Source organism: Chrysoperla carnea, chromosome 3, assembly GCF_905475395.1.
Source record: "Chrysoperla carnea chromosome 3, inChrCarn1.1, whole genome shotgun sequence".
NCBI classification, from domain to species: Eukaryota; Metazoa; Arthropoda; class Insecta; order Neuroptera; family Chrysopidae; genus Chrysoperla; species Chrysoperla carnea.
In genome coordinates this window covers 42,968,191-42,992,706 of record NC_058339.1, presented here as the reverse complement: position 1 = coordinate 42,992,706, position 24,516 = coordinate 42,968,191, and the positions used below count along the sequence as shown (strand labels likewise).

Sequence of the window (24,516 nt, the reverse complement as noted above, 5' to 3'; positions counted from 1 at the left end):
AAAACTAATAAAAAATATATTAGTATTTATTTACACAATGAATAATTCTCTTATAATAAAAAAGCATAAGAATATTAACAATTTGTACTAATTTGGTGGAAATAAAAACTCAACTAATTACACCACACCTAATCAATCTTTTTTCACTTTGTTCCTGTTTAATAATTTATTTAAAATAGATTTTATTAATAAATAATTAATGTAAACTACAATTAATATCACAGTTAATAAAAATAGCCCAACGTCCAAGAGAGCAGATTGATAATATGGCATATTCACAACAGTTGGTCGCATTTCATCAGCTCCACCATTTCGAGCTACATACTCAATCCACCATACAGCTGTATCCATAGGGGACATAGGCCTGTCACGAAATATACGTGCTTGACGTTTTGCTTTTGCCAGCACACTAAAAATTGAAAAAAAAAATATTTAAGTCTATAAAGTTGCGATTAAATGTGTTTTATTAAATAAGTTTTACCTAGGTTGCAAAATGAACTTTAACGCTTTACTAATGGAGTCTTTTTTAAGATTCCAATGATCTAGAATAGCTGCAGTACCATGCGATTCTAATGCTTTTGCATTGATAAATTGATCACCGAAAAATGGTACCGATACAATTGGAACTCCATTGTGAAATGCCTCTATAGTACCTAGCAGTCCACTGTGAGATACAAATCCTACCACATTTGGATGACCTGAGAAAAAATAAAGTTTCTGCTGATTGCATTTTTATACTGGAACTATATATATATTATTTAGTCTACGCCACTCACTCAAAATATCAAACTGGGGCATCCATTTTCTGATCATAACATTCTCTGGTTTTCCAGGTAATGTTTCATTTTCATATTTCCATAATACTCGTTGCGGCAGCTCTCTAAACGTATCCATAAAAGCTTGTTTGACTTCATCACGTAATGAACTACCTAATAACATCGATCCGAAACTAAAGTAAATTACACCGTGTTTAGATTCCGATATAAATTTTTCTATATCCTGAAAAATAAAATAAAATATGTTCTTTATACTGAATAAAACACTACAAAATAAAACAAACTTACAGACGGTAGTGCCTTAGGTGTGTCAAGATGCACGCCAGATATCTCAATAACGTTTGGAGGATACGGCCGAGCTCTGTTTAATGTGTAATGAGTATTTATTAAAAATAAACTCGTATTTTTAACGATTTCTGCTACCGATGGTATATTTTCCCCAAGGTACATTTTAACCGCGTTATCTGCTGGTTTTGTCATTAAAATATCTGCCAATATGTATGAATGTAAAAAATAAGCCACTGTGTTTATCACACGTTCGAAAAACGTCATTTTATCTCCATAATGTAACAAATTCACTGGCATATATGAAGGATTATTTGGAATACCAAAGCGATCAAAAAGCCATGGCATCATAGTACAAGAACTCAGTCCTATATTCGGTGCTTTAAAAATATAATTCAATGCCATAAAGCAATCAGTGTTGAAGTGTTCATGAATAATAAGATCGTATGTTTTATTTGATCTTATCAGATTTTGGACTTGAGGATAATTTAAGGCCTCACAATTCTGTGCACCTTTCTGTCCGAGAAAAAAATGATCAAGGATATTTCGAAATTTATTGTTTACTATCATTGAGGTTGGTATATTATTTAAACCAATTTCTCCAGCCCCGACAATCGAAATATCCGTATAATTTGGTAGTGGGTGCGTTTCTGGAAAATGACTTATTACGGTAACTTCATGACCACGTCGAGTTAATTCTCTTAATATTGGTACAAATACCATAAAATGACTTTTTCCAGCATGTGGGAATACACCTAATATTTTAAATCCATTTGAAGTTTCATTTAATATTGTAAGACTAAGTAGAATTAAATAACCAACATAATCTCCGATCTTCATCTGAAACAAATAATATACCTATTATTTCTTGATATTTCTTTATTGGTTGATAATAAAGTATACGAAATGCCACTACCATTAAATCAAAACTGTTCCGGGCATCTCTTAAAACTGGTATCTCTCAATTTATAACAAACTTAAAAGATGAATTTATGTAATCCTATGAGACAAGCATTGAATAGGACAAAGTGAAGTTATGATAGGGTTGGTTGACTTGCGAGATTTTTTCACCGAACGGCAAGAATAAATCAGTAATAAAATATGAGAGGATGGATGATCCGATATTTACATGATATGACTACATCCAAGGGAGCTTATCACTGAGGTGTTATCGCTATTGTTAACTAAAAACGATTGTGTTTGCTTTTTTAGTAAATAATCAATAAATTTGGAAAAAATAAAAATTTAAAAACATATCATGTTATTCATCTGCAGTACTATGCTTTATTACAAAAATTTCAATAAAAGTATAAGATTGCTAGCGTTTTAAATTTTTGGTTGATCTTTTCAATAAAATATGTACATACCATGAAATTGATTTGATTTGAGTTAAATCAGAGTTAATTTAAAGAACGGTTGTTTATAATTATTTTGTAAAATATTATAAAAAAATCGAGTCTTTTGAACTCTATTAAATATTATTTGCACCTACAGTTGAGTACCCACACAGTCAATACGAAAGTAACAGAATTTCACACAATTTATTTTCTAAAATAAATTTAAAATTTTATTTTCTAAAATATTATTGATCTCGATTTCGGTTTGCTGAAAAAATAGCAAACCATTTTAACAGAATTTCACACAATTTATTTTCTAAAATAAATTTAAAATTTTATTTTCTAAAATATTATTGATCTCGATTTCGGTTTGCTGAAAAAATAGCAAACCATTTTTGTTCCAAGCAAGATAATTTTTGTTATAATCTGCGGGTTCGAAAACAATATTTAATACAATATTTAAAACAATATTTTTACTCTCAAAAAATTAAAATTTATCCTCCTCCTCCATTTTACTCCCTTATCAGACGTATTTGGAATTATATTACGAACAACAAACCTACTATTCGAAGCTTCTCACAAATTTTCAACCTTTCAAACTTAATATTATCAAATAGAGCTGGTATGAAATTAAGCACTGTAGACTAACAACTGGCATAGCTATGTACCAATTCGCAACATTTTATCTTACATAGTTTCGATTAAAAAAGTTACACAAGTGCCCAGAGATTATCAGAACTATCCCAAACACGAAAGAGATAGATGGTTTCCGTTTCGTAGAAGAAGTTCAAGTACTTGGTGTATTGTGCTTAATTTCATCCAAGTCCGATTTGATAATACTAAAAGAATGAAAAGGGCATTAATATGTTTTGGAGAACTCGTATTTTACTTTTTCGATATCATAAGATGAAGTTGGACCAGCAATTTCAGGCTATATGCCAATTTTCAACTTTCTACATCTTATAATTTCGGAGAAAAACTCTGGAAAATTTGTGCATACTGCGTACGGCGGACAGAAAACTTTTATACCTACTCTATGATGAAACGTAAAATCTCAAAATTTAAGAGGGAGTTAACATTTTTTTTTCCAAATCAATTACAAAAGCTTCTGTTTATCGTTTAATGCAAAAACAGAAATTTATAATACATAAAAAATTTATTTTGTACTCAAATTCATTTAATTTTATCTATTTCTAGTATCTGCATAAAATACCTAGCAATTTCGTGAAAAGTGCGTTTATTATGTTCTTCTCAAATTGGAAATGCAAAGCATGACTCAAGGTTTTATTTGCCAGGCTTTGCTGAAACCTTGTCCAACTCTCATTAATCGAGTCTTGGTTCGCCAAGTTAATATGTTTTTAGATATAATGGTAGATAAAATGGTCGTGAGAGTAAAGGCGCACCCCAACCCAACCTAGTTTACACTAGTTCAAATTTCAATTGATGAGTACACGTAAAATCTTTAGGCATCATCTCTTATGTTATACTATACATGAGAGCCATCAGTTTATGAAAGACATCGATTCGGGTAAAAGCCTAACATGATACCATAAAAAACATGCCCAGCGGTAAAAAATTTTCTTTTTACTTGTTTCCAGGCTTGGACGCAGACCAAACAGTAAGGCATCAATATCTGACACCTAAACTTCAAACAATTTTGTCATTCAATTTTAAATGAAGGTTAGGTCAGTATAAGAGATTGAGTTTGTCATTTATTTTATTTAAGGTCAATAAAGTGAGAATCAGTTTAAGTACAAATATAATAAAATATATAAACTAATTATAATAATGAGTACTGATATGTATATATCCTAGCTGCACATATGACCCCAGTTGTTTAAAGATCAGTCGACAAACCAAATAATTTTTAAAAAAATGTGTGATGAGAAACTTTATCAATAAAGCAACATTTAAATTATAATTGCAGGAAAAGATAAATCTATTTTTATGCGCACTTTAAATAGCATTCCCCTATTTATGAATTAGACGAAAATTTTAGGCAAATAAAGATATCACCAGACTTGATCAAGTGAATGCATTTCATGAATAGCAGAATAATAGAACAAATCTTCATGAAAAGCTCAACTTGATTACATACCGTTAAGTAAGATTGATATATGCACTTAGAAAAAAACTCAATAACACACTCTATTAATCAGTATTAATTAACAGTTTTGAGTTAGTCAATATTATTGTAAAATTTTCCACAAACACTAATTTAATTGTTTATTTTTAACACCATTTGTCATTTAACTCGCACTAAACACAAAATATATGCACTATTTTAATTTTTCTGAAATAGCATTTTTATGTATAAAATATATCATCAGTCATAAATTATTAAATTAAAAATATTGTTATCAATATCTCAAATAATATTTACTACTCGTCAGTTAACAATCATTGATTGTTATATTTATTACTACCATACACAAATAACATGGCACAATATTATTTCTATAAATATCAATTGAATAGTCTTATTTTAACGTATTAATCGACTACATAACATCACAGCATGTAGACATAGAATGTTGTAGGCATAGATGATTTACGAACAAATAAATATTTGACCAGACACATTTCTCGAATACCTAGTTGTACATTTATTAGTCATTGTCTCATCTACTTATCATATCTCTACATAATCTTCAAATTTTAGATTAATCTTCAAGTTTATATCTCGTGAAGTGTAATACCTCCTGAGAAGTGACTCGAAAAAATGCTTACTTATTGGTTTTGGTCATACTTGATCTTGCATATATGTAAGACCAACACCAAAGTTCAACACAAGTGTGCAAAACAGATTCGTGAATAGGCTTTTGTCCTAAATTTGAAAAATTGTAAACCAAGAAAGTATTATTTAACCCTTTCATCATACATAACCCTTTACTGAATAATTTATGAATTTAGTATAAAAAGTTTCTAGCTTTTAATTAAAAATCTGAGTTTTCCTTAAAAATTATTTATTGCGTTAATTTTGGGACACTCTTTATAAAAAGAACAGATACATATAATAACAGCACTCGTTTGTTGCATTTATTAGATCATGGAGCGTCTTTATCGGATACTTCGCACTGACACTTACTTTGTTTTCGCGTATCGTCGCGGTAAAATAGTGCGGAGGTAACGAAGTATCATCTAAACACGACCATTGTCATGTCATTATTGTATTAGTATCATTAGTTTGATAGATAATAGCAGTGAGAATAAAAAAATATTTTAAAAATAGATTAATAACATTCAATTCATCATTATTTTACATAATATTATAGAAAAATAAAATTCCTTTTATTTAATTTTTTTACATAAAAATTGAATCAGAAAACAACATTTTAAAAAAGATCGATGCAGATGTGCATATCTCCGTTTACCTTAAAGTGACATTTTGAAAGAAGTCTTAAAGACATCCGCTCGATTGGACGATAGTATGAACAGTGACTGCGATATTGCTTAAAATCCTGTGTACAACGGAGTGCACTTTTGAATTTTTTAGTTCAAAATGACTATTCATCCGATCAACATTTTCAGTTTCGGCATTTTTATTACACGCAAATGAGTCATTATCATTATTCTCAAAAATCCGCAAGGTATGAATCTTATCAAAAGATACCCTGCAACTCTCGATGCAGGGTACTTTGAAGTTTTTGTGTCAAAAATCCAAAATTAGGAAACTGCATATCAGACTAACGGATGCAGTACAAATTCAAAACGTAGCACAATGTTATATCGGTAAAAAATAAATTTAATATCAAGACCAAATAGGTACATCACTCAGGTAAAATATTTTTTCTATAAAAAATTATTTCCAATTTTTTATATAAATTTTGTGCGCAAATGAATTAGTATTTTTCAAGTATTTAATTTACAGTTTTAGTTTTTTTTAAACACAAAGTGTAATTTTTTTCACCTTGCTATCATTATCTGCAATATTAAATTTTATTGGAAAAAAAAAAAATTAACGATAAAATTTAATAAAAATACTTACACACTCTAAGTGTATGTAAAAAAAGTTGGTCTTATTACATTTACACTGTACTAATCTGTGTCTAAACTGTAACGCAAACAGTTAATTACTTTACCCCTCCCGTTTTTCATTCATAATTTCTGTCAAGTAGAAGAAAGCTAGAACAGTTAAACCGATCCTGATTCTGTACAGATAGAATAGTGAGTCTTTTATTTCATATTTTATATTTCAAAAACAATTTGCTTTTTTCGAAATGAAGATTTATAAAAGAAGGACTCATTATGAATTATGATAAAAAATAAATTAATATAAAAAAAAATTTGAAATACTACCGATAAAAATCAAAAAATTTATTCAGACAATACTGCTTTCCTTATTAAGGTAAGATAATAATATTTACAATTTGTACAAATTTTGTGGAAGTATTTATTTGTCAATCTTTTTTTACTTTGTTCTTGCTAAATAATTTATTCAAAATTAATTTTGATAATTTAAAATTTATGTAAACTACAATTGATATCACAGTTAATAAAAATAATCCAACGTCCAAGAGAGCAGATTGATAAAATGGCATTTTAACAACAGCTGGTCGCAATTCATCTGCTCCACCATTTCTAGCTACATACTCAATCCACCAAATGGCTGTGTCCATGGGTGACATAGGTCGATCACGGAACAAACGTGCTTGTCGTTTTGCTTTTTCCAAAACACTGACAAATAATAAAACAATACTTAGTTTTGCCATTTACAATCTTAGGCTAAGTATGTGTTTTGAAAGTGTTAGTTTTACCTGGATTGCAGAATGAATTTCAACGCCTTACTAATAGAGTCTTTTTTCAAATTCCAATGATCAAGAAGAGCTGCAGTTCCATGTGATTCTAATGCTTTTGCATTAATAAATTGATCGCCGTAAAATGGCACCGACACAATTGGAATTCCATTATGAAATGCTTCAACAGTACCCAGCAGTCCACTATGAGAAATAAATCCTACAACATTTGGATGACCTACAAAAATAAAAAGAATTACTGACGCAATTTTAAAGTGAAAACTTCTTTAGCCACGTTGGGCGATTTTTTGGTAGGGATAACACAAATGGATTCGTCAATTCGATAGCAACATGCATTGCACGGGACGGTGATATAGATATGTAACACTTTGGCCATCAATTCGGCCATCAGTAAAGTTCGCAATTTCGAGGGTTAAAGCATGTAAAACTCAATGTCCTCCCAGCTATTTTTTTACGAAACTAAAAAATTCTCTGGACAAAAATCACTTATTGAATGATAAGATAAAAGATTTACGGGCAAAGCCTCAGCAAAACGTGGGCGGGTTTAGCTAGTATGTTCCTAATTCCAAATTATGAAATTTTAATTAATCATACTACCTATAAAATTATTATTATTAATTATAAAAAAACTGCTATTTTAAAGTTTTCAATTATCACTTTCGTCGTCTGTCTCCGATTGTTTATCATTATTAGTTTATTTAAATTAACATATTTTGATTTAGCCTACAACACTCACTCAAAATATCAAACTGAGGCATCCATTTTCGTATCATTACATTTTCTGGTTTTCCAGGTAATGTTTCGTTTTCATATTTCCATAATACTCGTTGAGGTAGCTCATTAAATGCATCCAAGAATGCTTTTTTCACATCATCACTTAAAGAGCTTCCTAATAACATCGATCCAAAGCTGAAATAAACCACACCGTGCTTCGCTTCCGTAATGAATTTTTCTATATCCTAAAATTAACAAAAGCTATGTTTAATAAAAAAGGCATGCAATAAATTGAAAATTTGATAAAACTTACGGATGGTAATGCCTTGGGTTTGTCAAGATGCACACCAGATATCTCAATAACATTTGGAGGATACGGCCGAGCTCTGTTTAATGTATAATGAGTATTTATCAAAAATAAACTCGTATTTTTAACGATATCTACTACCGATGGTATGTTTTCGCCAAGGTACTTTCTAACGGCGTTATCTGCTGGTCTCGTTAAAAAAATATTTGCCATTACATACGAATGTAAAAAATAGCCCACTGTGTTAATAACACGTTCGAAGAATGTCATTTCATCTCCATAATGCAACAAATTCACTGGCATATACGAAGGATTATTTGGAATACCAAATCGATCATAAAGCCATGGCATCATAGTACATGACCCGATCCCTATATTTGGTGTTTTTAAAATGTAATTCAATGCCATAAAGCAATCAGTATTGAAGTGTTCATGAATAATAAGATCGTATGTTTTATTTGATGTAATAAGATTTTGGATTTGAGGAAAATTTAATGCCTCACAATTCTGTGCTCCGATTTGTGCAAGCCAGTAATTATCAATGATATTTCGAATTTTACTGTTTACAACCATTGATGTTGGTATATTGTTAAAGCCAATTTGTCCAGCTCCCACAATCGAAATATCTGTGTAATTTGGTAACGGGTGTGTTTCTGGAAAATGGCTTATTACTGTTACTTCATGACCACGTCGGGATAATTCTCTTAAAATTGGTACAAATACCATGAAGTGGCTTTTTCCTGCATGCGGAAAAACACCTAATATTTTGTATCCAAATGAAGATTTAAATATGATAAGACTGAATAGAATCACACAGCCGATATAATCTCCGAGTCTCATCTGAAACAAATAATATTATATTAACAAAACCATATTACCCATATTTTTTTCGTCATTCGCCCAACTTATTTTTCAGTTCAAAATAATTTTCTTTTCAAATGAGTATAGCGCCAGGTACGAAGCTCCAAGGAAAAGAAGGCTTAACAAAATCTTTAACAATGGTCCTTTTTTCTTCTATTTAACTTATCACGTTCGAAATACTATCCAGACTTCTATATCGCACATGGCATAAAATTTAGAGGTGGGTGGGTGAATTTTTACATCGTTGGTAGCTTCGTATCGGTCGTTATACTTATTTGAGAAGAAAATTTATTTGAGACGTGTATATACTCTTCTCAAAAGAAAAAACGATACAAACTTCTTCAGAATTCGGCACACATGAAGTAGTTTCTTTATTAAAGTGCAAGTTTTTCTAAATAGCAACCGACCACCCTTCAAACTTAGACCATAACAGCTTCTTTAGAATAAATAACAACAAGATTAATGAATACTAATGAGATAATAATTAATAGTTACTGTTAATGAATCGATAATAATTAATTATTGAATTTTTTATTTGTGGTAGTTGGTATTTTTCCAAGTTTTAAATTTTTGTTTTTAAAAAAAATTTTTGTTTAGATTTACCTGTTATAATTGTTAAATATCCTATAATTGGGAAAATCCCATTAATGGATTAATGGATTAATGGATCGCGGAAATTTTTCTTAATTGCTTGTAAAAATGTCCCTCAGGTCATTATAGAGTAAGTATTAAATAACGAATAGAATACAAAAACGAAGTTTAATTTTTTTTTGTTGGTAAGGGATTCACCGGATTTAGGTTTTTATTATTATATTAATGCTTCTTTAAGATTGAATAGTAGGTACATTTTGCTGATAACCAAAATTTATTTCAAATCCGAATCCGCTATTCATGAAATTTCTCAATTTTTAGGCAATAGTTTTTATGCAAAGCTTTTTATTAAACGCTAGTTTGAATTAATTTCGGGTTTATGAATTAAATAGTTTATCCATTTCCTCTTATTGTTCTAATACTAGCATGGTCATGGGACCTGATAGACCCTCACATTAATTGAGGTCGTTTTCTATATTAAATATTCAAATAAATAATTAAAAAATGGGTGAATGTATGATAGTATATTATAAATTTTAATTTAATACCTTCAAAACAAAAATAAATTGGCAATGTTTTTAATATTTTTCATAAAATCTACAAAATTTTTAATAAAAAATAATATTTTTGTCAATTCCAAATAGAATTTTAAATACCTTGTCCAAACTTTTGATATCGCGCGAGATGACTACATTATCCCTCGTTTTCGGAAATCAACTGTCTGCTGAGCCTCACAATTAAAGAGTAGATATCTGAATCCTTTGACCTTTTATAAATTATGTATTAATTAAAAATTGGCGCAATCAACAATCCATTTTTTCCATAAAATTGATTGGAATAAAATATTGTGAAAATTATGTATGCTTTATTAAAGTTTTAACTCTCTTTGATATAAAACGATAATAATTATACACTGTATATGTATAAAGCTTATAAAAATCAAGTATCGAAACTAATATTATGTTTAATAACAATCAAATGATAATTACATAACTACAACGGGAGGTAAATACCTATACTGATTAAAATAAATGCAGTTTAATTTTATATTATTTCACAAAATGCATCCTTCAATAAATAAAAAAACGCATGGCTATTATTTCTTATTAATGCGTCATAAATGTTACAGGTTGACTTACTATAGAATATTTGACAATAAAAAACCACATGGATATAGACAGGAAGCCAGGAGAAAGTACCAGACTGAATTATTACTCCGAATCATAATACCTTATTATTATGATTTACCAAATTTTCCCACGGTAAATTAATATAAGAATTTCATCTTCTATGTACTGGTTCGATTTCATTTTTCTTACTATAATTGATTAGAGAATTTTATGCTCTTTCAAATGAGGCATAACAAAGTAGGGGGTGCCATTTGAAATTTCAAAGTTGTGGTGGCTAGGGGTGAAAGGGCGAAACCTGAAATTGCCTAGGTACCATTTTCGAACTCCCCCTTCGATATCTAAATCGACGTGTTTTCACTCACAACAATAATCACATCAGGTCAAGAGTTATTAAGGGTGGATATTTTTGAAATGATCTCACTATATAATACATACTATATAATATGCACCCTCACGGGTAAACAGTGATGTTTACGAAAAAATGTTTAATTTGTTTTATCTCCAACGGTTTACAAGACGGGCAGACAGACAGACAGACAACCGGAAATGGACTAATTAGGTGATTTTATATAAATTTTTTTCATATCATCAATATTTTTAAGCGTTTTAAGCTGAACTAAGCTTAGTATACATTGATATATTTCATATACATCTATATTAATGAGTCAACTTTTCATCTAAGTTGAAACAATGTGCTTTTTTTTGTTTTTTAATAGATCAGATTAATAAAATTAAAAATGTTAATCTATATTCTTCTATGGCCTATGCACTTACGATTCCTCCTATCTATTATGAAATAATGCAGTTTCGTTACCTGTTGAATTAATTAATTACATACCGTATATTCTAGTTGATATATCCACTAATTAATATAGTCAAAAACTCATTCATTAACATTTAGTTTAACAATATGATTTTGCAAAATCTTGTAAAATTTTACTTAAACACTTTTACAACAATTATAAGAACTATGATTCACTTGTAGCAACGGTGGTAATCCAAAATATAAAAACAATCAATATTTTCACAATTTTAAAGAGTTTCTTAAATCACATGTCTTAACAAAAAGAAGAATTCATCTTTTTATATTATAATAATTTTAAAAATAATATAAAATTATTAACCGATGGTTTGCATGCACTTTGATTGTTATATTTTTTTACTATCACACATAAATAATAAAAAGCAAAGCATAATATTATTTCTATAAATATCAGTTTTGCAGTTTTATGTATTTTTGTAAATCGACTACATATGAATGTTGCAGGCATAGATGGTTTACACAAAAAGTATTTTGACCAGACATTTGCCTGAAATACTAAGTAGTAATGTTAAGAAGCGCCATATTAGTACCTACTTATTATCCAGCATATCCCTTACCCTACGCGATTGACATTGAATTTGATTTGTACCAATGTTTAAATAAATAATTCACAACTTTAATTTTTTTTATTTATTAAATATTAATAAATTCTTTTAAGGTTTTACATAATTAATGATAACAAAAATTATTTACACATATACGTGATCCGACTTGTTTCCTAGAGAAATTGTAACTGATAGAACAAAAATACAAATACAAAGAATGTTCCCCATGTAAATATAAACAATTTTTATTTGAAACATTTTTGCTTAAATTTTATTTTTTTCCCTTAAAAATTTTCTCTTTCCGTCAACACTTTTCTGGGAACAATTTATTTGTTTAATAATTCGTTGCAAAGTATAAATATATCAAAAATCGAAAATAAAATTTTAGTAAAATTTAAACAATTGTCAAAATTATCCACCGTTTTATAATACATTAGCTTTTTGTTTTCAAAAGTAGGAGTAATAATCTTCAAAGTTGTATTAATCTCTTTTAACCTGAGGTTAGGGGTGCAATAAATAAAAATGCTATAAGGGCATAAAATGAATAGCGGCGAAGAACCAACAAAAAAATATGAGTTTACCCTTTTTTACTTATAGCAGGCATGGACAAACGTGGTTTAGAGAAGTCCCTCAGACTTCTGTATCTAAAATACAAGTAAGCCAGTGACAACCTAACCAGTGGCAACCAAAAATCCGAGTAGGACAGAGAGACAACGTTTTTTTTTTCTACCTATCTCATTACTATTAGAGAAACTGAGATAGGTAAAAATGTCGTATACCCGTCTCGCTTCACACACAATAAAGTTTAGGGCACACAATAAAGTTATAACAATGGTGACTTCGACTTAAAGTAACTCGCCCATGCCCGACTTATAGCTTATAAACAGAGGCCGCAAATCTTTTACGGCTTCTTTTATATAGCTGCGTTGTAATAAAATTCATAAATTCGAAATGTTGATCGAAATAGAGTATTATCTTTTTATTATGTTTTCAAACCATCTTTTAATAAATAACTTTTCTATAAATTGAAAAACCTAAAATATCACCGTATACATAAGCGAACAATAGATCTCTCCGACTGGTATCCTAACACGCTAAAATTTAATTTAAAAATACAATATCAAAACTTTGAAGTGAATTGATGGACTTAATCTGCAGTGCCGAAACTCACCATGGAGCCTGTGATCCTCTCACCTACTATTTATACTCACTTTTTTCATGCATTTTCCATGTACAACACCAGGCCATCACAGTTATTTAAATTAATAGGAGATATCCGGGTGGCCACAATTTGAAAATGAAATTAAAATTGATTAAAAACAAAGAAGTTATAACCAATCAAAGTTTGTCCATGTCTTTTCCGTAAAACAAGTAAAAATATGACGTCCCAGGTATGACGTCACTAGTTGGTATCTTCTTCTTTGTTTAATTAAGAAATTTAAACATTCATGTCTTGCATACTAGTAAAGATTTTTTTTAAAATACTTCACTTTTCTGCACGTCCAGGGAGAATTCTTTACCTGAAATGATAAAATAAATTTAGTCTAATCCCTTATTTTTGATGTGATTGAAAAATCGATTCCAGTACTCTAAGAATAGAGCAATACGGCGGTTGAAACGCTTTAATCAACGGGGTCACTAATTTGATATCGCTGGAGAAGTAAAACACAACAAAAGTGTAGTTTCAAAAACTACATTCCAATAAATTCGCCATGAACTAATGAATACAAAAATTAAGAAACATGGGCACACGAACACACCAACCATTGGCTTATAAGTAGTATTTAGCTTTTAAATAGGAGACTTCGCATCTATAAAAGGTCTGTTGATATCTCAATACGTCGATCAAAGAACACTGTAATGTAAACTAATGTAAGGTTTATCTAATCGTCTGAGGTTAAAAGTTTCAATTTTTGAGTACACAGCCTACAATAGAGATAATGTCTTAATTTCTTGTATGGAGTCAACATAATATTATTAATATTATTACAGTTGCACTTATATGTTGTTTGTTGTATTTGTTAAACCATCAACATGTCATGGTAGTATGTGTTTCATAATAACAGTCATACACAGTCAATATAATAAAATGTGTTTAAAAGAGTTCAAATTACACTTTATTTTATATAAAATGTTCTAAGTGGAAATAACTTCATGATTTTATTAACGAATATCAGGGAAAATCTTAGGTGAACTCCATACAAATTCATTAAACGTAAGATTAGGCCTATAGCACACGTTCAAAACAAGATAAATTCAAATTCTGCAATTTAACAAGTGAAAACAAACAATTGACTGAGTTAATTGTTGAAATACCATGCATAGTCAGTGTTGATTTCTTTATCACATTACACATACAAACATGTGACACATACATGTAACTGATAATCAAGTATAGTACATATTTACGAAAAAATGCTTCAAACAAAAGTTGTTTAATTTTTGATAAGGAACATTTTTTACATTAAAACTTTTGTTCTATCTCTAACGGTTTACAAGATGGGTCCTACGGACCCAAGACCCAATTGACCTATGATGCTCATTTACGACCTCACTTTTTACGTCCTGAGTACGCTGTAAGAATTTCAGCTCGATATCTTTTTTCGTTTTTGAGTTATCGAGTCCACAGACGGACGGACGGACGGACAACCGGAAATGGACTAATTAGGTGATTTTATGAACACCTATGACAAAATTTTTTTCCTAGCATCAATATTTTTAGGCGTTACAAACTTAGGACTAAACTTAATATACTATGTATATTTCATATATACATGGTATAAAAAGCTTTAGTTTCTGTATCAATTTGTTTTAATCATTAAATTTAAGGGCGGTTAGTATAGTAACGGAAAAATTCCTTGCAATCATCTAAATCGACATATTTCATTGTTTATGGTTGGTTTAAATACATATACAGTTTGATCATTTCAAAAGTATCCACCCTTAATAACTCTTGACCAGATGTGACTACTGCTTTGGGCGAAAACACGTCGATTTAGGTATTGACGGGAAAATTCAAAAACGGTGCCTAAAAAATTTTTTTCATGTTTCATCCCATCATCTCCACCAACCCCAACTTTGAAATTTCAAATTGTACCCCCTACCTTGTGGTAAGAGAACAAATCGATCGATTTCATTTTTTTATCGTGGCGAATATCGAATTTTATGCCCTTTCAAATGATGTATAACAAGATGGGGGGAGGCGCCATTTGAAATTTCTAATATGGGGAGTCTGGGGGCGAAGGGGAATACAAAACTCTCTAGGTACCATTTTTGAATTTCCCCCTCGATATCCAAAGCGACATGTTTTCACTCAAAACAATAATTACACCAGGTCAAGAATTATTAATGGTCGATGCTTTTCAAATGATCACACTGTATAATAAATGCCAAGTACGAATGCACATCTTGCTTCTATGAAATTCTTAATAATGTATGTACATGAACAGCTAGTTTAAATGATCAAAAATTTTTTTATCAAAATAAATTTTTACAGCCGGTAAGTCACACTCGTTCGAACACAGAACGAAGATAGCTTAAGCTAAACTAAAATCCTCTTCAAATGCTCTTTTTTGCCACTCTATATCGTAAGAATATTTACATTTCGTCCTACGTTTGTGGTGCCTAGGTTTACAGACATGTAGCAAATTGAAAGTAATTTATGAACATAGTAATTAAATAAAACAAGAAATAAATCAGTCAACATTACGGAGATAATTACTGACAATAATTAAACAATTAAATATGAAGTCATTGTGCTATAATTTGGTATTTTGAAATTGATATCTTGTAAAAAGAACTAACAATTTGTTGTTTTAGGTTATAAACTGGAATTTCAATGAAATTATTAATTTTTTATCTGAGGTCTGAATTCAATTTACAATTTATTAATAAATTGTGTAATATTCTCTTACATTTGATTGGTTTTGTAATTAATTATTATAAATACTTAAATAGCTATTTTTCCCTTGATCAAAAAAAAAAAAAAAAAAAAAAAAACTATTTTGTATTAATTTGAAGCTGTTGATCATGAAATAGACCGTGAATCCGTAATGCAGCGATATTTCAATAATTTTATTTTTCTGTTTTTTTGAGAATTGATGTAGGTTAGTTTGGCAATAAAAATATTTGAGTTGTATTAATCAATTAGATAAATGTAAAATTAATCAATTACATCTTAATCACTCCAAATGTTTCATCGTTAGTTATAAGCAAAACAAAATCGCCAATTTCCAATCCCTACACAATTGGGTGTCACACTCTGGTTCGAAGTGAGAAGGAGCGAGATCTTAACACTTCGTTTAACTTTACAAGACATAAATGTTTTCTTAACATCTTAAAATAAAATGGCACATTAGTTTGGTCCTCGCACTGTATGCATGCTTGACAGATTTGTTGAGTAAACGACGGGATACAGCAGAAATTCTATTTTTATATAAATTAACTCAATATAGTCCTTTTAACTTTAATTAACCCGGCGCGACGTGAATGAACTTATAAGGAGTGGTGTGATGTCCTGTGGTGTTAGTTTTTTATTTTTTTTTATTTTTAGTTTTTATTTATTTTTACATGATTTTGTTGATTGATATTTAGAATAAAAAATGAATAACAGGTTATTATAAAATAAGATTCTATCTTTATTCTTTGATAAATTTAAAAATTGCCATAAAAAAACATTTTTTAGCCTCATAAAATAAAAACTCCAAAACAAAACTGTTTATGTGCCAGGAATACCACATTCTTAAAACCTTACATAATAGTCTTAAAATAAATAGTAAGATTTAGGTATTGCAAAAAAAAGTTTCAGTCATTCAAAGTTGAAGCGCAATTTCTGCGCTTGGCACGCCTATTATACAATTTGATAAGTGCTTGATAAACCAAGGTAAAAGATAAGATAAAACTTAAAAAGTACAAGGATATTTTAACGATGATCATTTTCGACATCTTATATAAGTGGGATCGATGAATTTTTGAAGAATTTTTTTCAAAATCCCGTCATCTGTATAAAAGTTAAAGCTCCATTTCCTTAGCAAATTCATTAAAAGTATGGGTGAAAAAATTCGGTAAAAAATCACAGGTATTTTTAAAAATACATTGTTTGCCTTTGCGAGTCCACCTTTATCACCCTTTTGTTATTCTCAGTGACAAACATTGAATTAATTTCTCCAATAATATAACATGTATCACTGTCATCTATTTTTTCATTAATTAATTGATAACCTTTGCCCGAATGATAAATTAGAATGCACTAATGAACATTATAATTATGAGAAATGACATCTATCATTCTGATTTTATTACTGTTTGTTTATGATATGCGGGACTTATTTATCTTATTTTAACTGGGTCAGTATTGTATTTATTATATATTCTTAAGGATGTACGATCGAAATGATGTATATATTTATATTTTTATAAAAATGAAACGTAGCTTATTTTTGCAAGCCGTTTAAAACAAAAATCAAAAATTTTTTTAAAGTACATCTTTAATCCTATATAAAGGGGGTATTTTAGTCAAGAAGCCTAAATTGAAGGCATTTTTCTAACCAAATTTATGAAAAAATTAAAAATATTTTTGTAGCCATTTTTCATATGATATTAATTGAAATTTTAAAAATATAACAAAACAATTGTAAAAAAATATAACAAATTCTTTGAATTACAGGACGGGGAAGTGGGGGCTACAAAAAAACACGGCCTTCGGTTGACACGATTCTAGCCCTTGTGACCTTCTTAACTTTTATAAAATATTCAAAATTTAAATTTTTTTAAATCCAAGGTTCAGATGAGCTACAAAATTAATTTTTGAGTAAAAGCTCACTTGTTCACATATGTATACGGACGTAGTGACGAAACTGAACTATTCATTGCTCAAGTTGAAAATTCAGCTCCGTTGAAAATTCAGCATTGAATTGTCTACGATTACACAAATCTTTTCTTTATCTTGTACAAGGAAGTAAAAATTTTGAATGACTGCTCTGCTCGAACATCCTTAATTTTAAATTCAAGTTTGTTCTTTTTTCATGATGTAATGCACTGAAAATATATTCAGAAAGGTTATGTTATTATCTATTAATATAGTGTAATATGAATTTCTTTTTTATTTACACTCGGTGTAAACGGTGTATACACTATTTACAGTTGCTGCTTTGGATCAGCACGGGCGAATTACCCCAGGAGAGGGGGAGTATATGAAAATTTTCACTTCAGAACTATGATCCACGACCCCAAGAACCTCCGAGTATTCATTTTTAATTGATTTTGTTAAATATTTTCAGAATATTGATGTGTTAGGCTAATGTTGGGAAGAATCATCCTAGAAAGAGGAGGCGTATATCCATATTCTAACCTCGAAATCGTGTTCAGCTACCTCGAAAACCCCCGAGATACTTTCTTAATCCATTTTGTTGAATATTTCAGAATATTGCTATTTTCGCTCAAAATAAAAATGAAATCAGCTAATCATTTTATAAATAAAATTAAAAAAATTTCTTTAACTTGATTAAATTCTTTTAATGTTACAACGATTTTTGGTTCTAAATTTTTTACTAAAATTATACACTAAAAACAAACTAATAAATATCACAGATAAAACAAATGTAGCAACATCCAAAAGCATCCATTTGTAGACTGGCATTCCAACAACTGAGCTACGTAAGGTATCCATATGACCACCATTTCTTGCTACATATTCAACCCACCATATAGCTGTATCCATGGGTGACATAGGACGATCTTTATATAATTTTGATAAACGTTTCATTTTTTCTTGAACTCTTTAATAAAAAAAATTTTAATTTCAGAAATAGGCATATATCTCTGCGTCACAAAATCTGTACAGTTTTAAACCTGCGAATCCTTAGAATTTTTACTGAATTGATAAAAATATATAATCAACTAGTGTAGATTTTGTGATGCAGAGATACATATAATCATAAACGTTGAGCAAACTGGAGACAACTAATAAGCAGATATGATACGTCCTATTTAGCATAAATCTAAAACCGGTTCAAGAAAAAATCTCTACTAAATTGACTACTGCAAGTAACTTTAACAGAGTGTGATGGGAACATCATGCACTGACATCAGATTGGATCTAATTCTCTAGGTTGCTTTAATAGTTTATTTTTTTTTTTTAAATTATACTGTATTTGCAACAACTTGGTCATTTATACAGTATTAAACTAATAGTTAATTAAAATCCAAAAAGATAGGAGTTAGAATAACACTTAAAATTAAAAAAAAAAAAACAAATTAGAAAGTTGATTCGCATAAAAAGACTAACAATTTTCATTTAAAGCATTTTTTCGTTAAAATTAATATCAAATAATAATAACTTAATTTAATAAATTATTTCGTTAGCTTTCGGAGGCAATGCGACCTAAACTATGGCACCTATATATCGAAAGAAAAAACTCTTGCTTTAGAAACATTTTCAAAATTATTTGAAAATCAAGCACAAGTGACCTTAAAAATAAACTTTCAGGCCAAAGTCATGAACACAGCGAGTGCACTCTATTGCACTTGTTAACTTTTTTTTATAAGTTTTTTTCTGTAACTAACGTGTTTTTTTTTTATTAAATGCAGTAATTGCAAAACGAGTCAGTAGCCATAATAGATTAAGTTGTTTCACCTCGTTTTTCAATATAAAAAAACGCTATTACGCTTTGTCTTAAGACCAAAATGATAAAATAATTTGAGTACAGTGAGTTCACTGTAATGGCTAGTGGCGGAAAATCGTTTAGTCCCACACAAAAATTTGTATTTTTTTGAAAATTATTTATCTTTTAAACTTACTTAGGATCTAATACTGATTTTATAGCGTTAATTATATCGTCTTTAGTAAATGAATCACCATTTACGATTCTGGCAACATCACTTAATTCTAAAGCTTTGGCATTAATATATTGTTCGTTATAAAATGGTATTGCCACTATTGGTACTCCACTTTGGATTGCTTCGACAAATCCTAAAAGTCCACCATGAGAAATAAATGCTTTGACTTTCGAATGACCTAGAATCAATAAACAAATTATTAGACTCAATTTCCTTCTTTAAACAATTTAATTTTACGAACTAAGTATATCAAATTGAGGCATCCACTGTCGAATCATAACATTATCTGGTTTCGAAATTAATGACTCGTTTTCAAATTTCCATAATACTTTGTAAGGTAGTTCCTTAAACGCGTCTATAAACATCAAACGATCTTTTTCAGGAATAGAACTACCTTTCATCATTGAGCCAAAACTAAAATAGATTACATCCTGAGTAGAATTATCAATAAATTCTTGAATGTCCTAAAAAAAATCAAAGTTATAAATTTAAACAAAAATATTTTTACGGTTATTTGCTTACTTTAGGTAACTTTTTTGGTTGAGTTAAATGTATTCCAGATATTTCAATAACATTTGGCGGTAAAGGTCTTGCCTTATTTATCGCAAAATGTGTATTTACAAGATATAAACTAGTATTTTTGGCAATATCTTCCAATAATGGAAAATTTGATCCAAAATATTTTCGAACTAGATTATTTGATGGATCAGTCATCCATAATTTTGCCAATAAATGTCCATGAAGAAAATAGCCAATAGTATTTTGAATACGTTCTAGAAACGACATTTGGTCTGAATGACGAAATAAATTTATTGGAAAGTACGCTGGATTCACGGGTATTCCCATTCTATCTAACAGCCAGGGATGAATTGTACAAGTTGTAATTCCAATACTTGGTGCTTTCAATATGAAATTCAATACGAGAAAACAGTCTGTATTATAGTGTTCTTGAATTATTACATCGTATGATTGATTCAATTTTAAGAAATTCTGTATAGTAGTTGATCCAACCACTTCACAGCTTGATAAACCATTTTGGGATATACGCAAATGCTCGAAATAATTTTCAAAATTCAATTTAGTATTCGTTTGTATTGGTATAGTGTTAATTAATATTTGCCCTGTTCCTACCAAGCTAATGTCATGATAATTTGGCAGAACATCTTTTCTTGGAAAGTAACTAATCACTGTTACATTGTGTCCACGCTTGGCTAATTGTTCCATTAAGGAACCAAATATATTAAAATGGCTTTGAGCTGCATGTGGAAAAACACCTAATATATTGTAACCATTTATAGATGTGATTATCATTGCAATTGCAAACGTTAAAATCATGTGAAATATACTCATCTGAAAAAAATAAAAGATTGAGGGTAATCAAGATTTTTGCTAAATTAATATAGTAAAAGTGAACAAGTGAAATTTACAAAAATTGAGAAACCTCCGACAAATTTTTCGAATACGGAACCCTAGACTCGCACTTGAAACATATCTAAGAACAATCTCCATTTAATTACCTTTTTCCTTAAAGCCTTTTCCAACCTGAACCTATTTTGAAGATAATCGCAAATTTCTTAGTTTTTTCGGGTACGGCTAAGCTTGCACTTGAAACATAGCCAAGAACACCATCCTCACTACCGTGCTCATACATTATCAATTAGTGGGACACAACGTGTTTTTTTTTTCAATAATTTATTAAGGTTTTAACTTCCTGTAAGACCAAATGTAAAATAATCCGGCTTTTGAAGTCATTTATTTTATTAAATGATCAGGAACCCCTTCGACCCCCTAAAATTGCATTTAAAAAAAATTAAACTTTTTATTTAAAACGACCTTGGTGATCGTACATCCACTAAGGTTGCTCCATTTTAGAGGGGGTTAATCTTTCAATACTCCTCCTCGTATCTATGTGGATCCACGATTGTATTCTTAACAATTAATAAGTATAATTTTTGCAACAGAGATGGAGATATTAGAAAGACGATAACCCATATAAATTACGGTGAATATAACAAATAGGTAAAGATATAACTATTAAATTTATTTTTCGTTTCAATGGTATTTGTTTAAAACTATTAAATCTAACTATCCTGTTTAAGCTGCTGAATTAAGCCTGATCCATATAAACAATATTGAAAACTTTGTGTAGAAACTATTACAAAGTTTTATTATGCTTTTGAAATTAAACTTAGGTAAACTAAAACTAAACGATGTTTTAATAATCAGTCCATTGATGTATAAAATAAATGTATTTTGAATAATCTACCAGATTCATAAAAATATTATTGTACATTTAATTTAAAACCATACAAAAACCTTAACACCTTTATACAAAACAATTATAAACTCATACGCAAAAGTTCGCTCGACAGTCAAGTTTTTAATCTGAAAAGGTAGGAATGTTCAAATGATAAAGTTATATAAAGGTATAAAACTTCATAGGGTTATCTTGTGACTGGAGGTTTTATGCAAACCAAGAAGTACAGAAATATTCTTCGGGATCCGTCAATGGCATTTAAAATATGCTGGATGTTTCATTTGAAGAATAAATTTGAATAAATTTACTTAAATATTTATATCTAACATGTCTTCAGGATGTATGCGCATGACAACAATGTTTGATTTTAAGGCTCAAAATTTTTATCGATATACTTTTACTCAAAGAATATGTGGTTTAAATTTCAGCTTAGGTATCCATGCAAATTTTTAAGAAAAAAATCATTGAAAATCGATATAAAATACATTGCTCTTATGGAGAAATACTTATAGGTACCTTACGAGCAGGGTAGTATTATGAAATTATTTTTATCTTATTTTCAACTTTGATAATAAATTTTGTTATAGCTTCATAAATTTAGACGAAAATTAAGAATAAAGTTTTTCGATATCTGTCTTGGTTTTCAAAATATCGAAAGATGAATAATTCAAAAAGTCTTCAATTTTCGATATTTTGAAAATTACGCCAGATATCGAAAAATTTTTTTCTTACTTTTAGTCTTATATCGTCAAGTTATAACATAATTCACCATCAAAATTTAAGAATTATATTTATTAAATCGATCAGAAAAAGCGCGTCATTCTTAACACTGATTAAAAGTCAAGAAACACTTTAAATAAGAAAGTTGTACCGTTTAACAAAAAACGAATATATTTGTCTGAAATCAACTGCAAAAATTATTAAGAGGGTATATTTTGACATTCGATTTTTGTCAAATGTACCAATTCTGTAAAATTTTTAAAATAAATGCTTTTAGTTAGGAATTTTTTTTCGACAAACCGCGCATTTACCGCTTTACTAATGGTTGAGGGCCTGATGAAAATACATTTGGACTTATTCCCCAAGCAGTAAATAAATTTTTTTTTAAATAAACTACGATTTAATTACACAAAACTACCTTATTTATTCTGTTAATCTTTTGCAGCTTTGTCCAATAAACACTCTCCTTGTTTTTTCATGCATATTTAATATCGAATAATATTTATGTGCATGGTGTACGTGTACGCTATACATACCGTATGTAATATTTTCCTGGCCAACTTCTATAAACGTAGGTGTTCGTACATTGTATAATTAGATGGCGTCACAAAATCATTAAAAATAGATTCATCACTTCAAGAATTTTTTAAAGTGTAACAACAATTATTCAGCACACAAATTTTACTTTATTTGTATTTAAACTTATAAAATTTATTAATATTTACAATTTAACAATGTATTAAAAATTTGTTTGACTGCTTAAATATTTTAACAAATACATGATAAACATTATACTTAATAAAAATTATCTAAACTCGTGATCGGAGATAACAATTGTCTATTCTAAATTCATGGCCGAAAATAAACTATGACATGATAGTGGTAATAATACTTAGTATAAAATAATATTATTTAAAATGTTTGTTTACTATATAATTAAATTGAAATTATAGTTATTTTTGTTTAATGTTTGAAAATTTTCTACAGGAAAAGTATAAAAACATTTATATTTTTACTTTGGATCATCATAATAGTAACATAACAAGTTCATCAAAAATAAGAAAAAAATGTTTGTAAAATATTCGAAAAATATAATACGAACGGTACAAACTCATATAAAAAACAAGTGAAAACAAACAATTGACTGAGTTAATTGTTGAAATACCATGTATAGACAGTATTGATTACTCTATCGAATTACACATACATATACAATTTATATAATACATACTATACAATTTACGCCTAATTTGCGCCCTCACGGGTAAACAGTGATTTTTACGAAAAAATGTTTCAAACAAAAGTTATTTATTTTTTGATAAGGAATATTTTACATTTAAACTTTTGTTCTATCTCTAACGGTTTACAAGATGCCCATAGGTCAAGACCCAATTGACCTATGTTGCTCATTTACGAACTCGACCTCGCTTTTTTTTTACGTCCTGAGTACGCTGTAAAAATTTCAGCTTGATATTTTTATTCGTTTTTGAGTTATCGTGTCCAAAGACGGACGGACAGCCGGAAATGGACTAATTAGTTGATTTTATGAACACCTATACCAAAATTTTGTGCGTAGC

At 29.2% G+C, this 24,516-nt stretch overlaps 3 protein-coding genes across 4 annotated transcripts; all 3 read right to left on the bottom strand.

Annotated features, from left to right (window-relative positions):
- Positions 1–90: 90 nt before the first annotated feature.
- Positions 91–4,596, bottom strand: LOC123296452 (UDP-glycosyltransferase UGT5-like). 2 transcript variants are annotated; one of them, XM_044877927.1, is made up of 5 exons: positions 4,497–4,596; positions 1,065–1,901; positions 777–999; positions 482–698; positions 91–409 (listed from the first exon to the last, which is right to left on the bottom strand). In XM_044877927.1, exons 2-5 carry the CDS (start codon positions 1,899–1,901, stop codon positions 133–135), a joined length of 1,554 nt encoding a protein of 517 aa, XP_044733862.1. In that variant the 5' UTR covers positions 4,497–4,596; the 3' UTR covers positions 91–132. The 2 variants fall into 2 exon arrangements, with proteins under 2 accessions (XP_044733862.1, XP_044733861.1); XM_044877926.1 differs by lacking the exon at positions 4,497–4,596 and adding an exon at positions 4,354–4,439.
- A 2,104-nt stretch (positions 4,597–6,700) lies between these two features.
- LOC123296453 (UDP-glycosyltransferase UGT5-like) lies at positions 6,701–11,724 on the bottom strand. The gene is made up of 5 exons (XM_044877929.1): positions 11,597–11,724; positions 8,183–9,016; positions 7,892–8,114; positions 7,156–7,372; positions 6,701–7,075 (listed from the first exon to the last, which is right to left on the bottom strand). The coding sequence occupies exons 2-5, from the start codon at positions 9,014–9,016 to the stop codon at positions 6,799–6,801; spliced, it is 1,551 nt and encodes a 516-aa protein (XP_044733864.1). The 5' UTR covers positions 11,597–11,724; the 3' UTR covers positions 6,701–6,798.
- A 6,904-nt stretch (positions 11,725–18,628) lies between these two features.
- On the bottom strand, positions 18,629–23,611 carry LOC123296044 (UDP-glycosyltransferase UGT5-like). Its single transcript, XM_044877506.1, has 5 exons — positions 23,476–23,611; positions 20,485–21,312; positions 20,204–20,426; positions 19,924–20,140; positions 18,629–18,902 (listed from the first exon to the last, which is right to left on the bottom strand). Exons 2-5 carry the CDS (start codon positions 21,310–21,312, stop codon positions 18,629–18,631), a joined length of 1,542 nt encoding a protein of 513 aa, XP_044733441.1. The 5' UTR covers positions 23,476–23,611.
- Between the last annotated feature and the right edge of the window lie 905 nt (positions 23,612–24,516).

Excerpts from the sequence above, each read along its gene's own strand:
- LOC123296453 (XM_044877929.1), bottom strand. The coding sequence starts at position 9,016 with ATGAGACTCGGAGATTATATCGGCTGTGTGATTCTATTCAGTCTTATC. Across the intron at positions 8,115-8,182 it reads AACCCAAGGCATTACCATCC|GATATAGAAAAATTCATTAC; the intron begins GTAAGTTTTATC and ends TGTTAATTTTAG. Across the intron at positions 7,373-7,891 it reads GCCTCAGTTTGATATTTTGA|GTCATCCAAATGTTGTAGGA; the intron begins GTGAGTGTTGTA and ends TTATTTTTGTAG.
- LOC123296044 (XM_044877506.1), bottom strand. The coding sequence starts at position 21,312 with ATGAGTATATTTCACATGATTTTAACGTTTGCAATTGCAATGATAATC. Across the intron at positions 20,427-20,484 it reads AACCAAAAAAGTTACCTAAA|GACATTCAAGAATTTATTGA; the intron begins GTAAGCAAATAA and ends GATTTTTTTTAG. Across the intron at positions 20,141-20,203 it reads GCCTCAATTTGATATACTTA|GTCATTCGAAAGTCAAAGCA; the intron begins GTTCGTAAAATT and ends TATTGATTCTAG.
- LOC123296452 (XM_044877926.1), bottom strand. Across the intron at positions 1,000-1,064 it reads CACCTAAGGCACTACCGTCT|GATATAGAAAAATTTATATC; the intron begins GTAAGTTTGTTT and ends TTTATTTTTCAG. Across the intron at positions 699-776 it reads GCCCCAGTTTGATATTTTGA|GTCATCCAAATGTGGTAGGA; the intron begins GTGAGTGGCGTA and ends ATTTTTTCTCAG.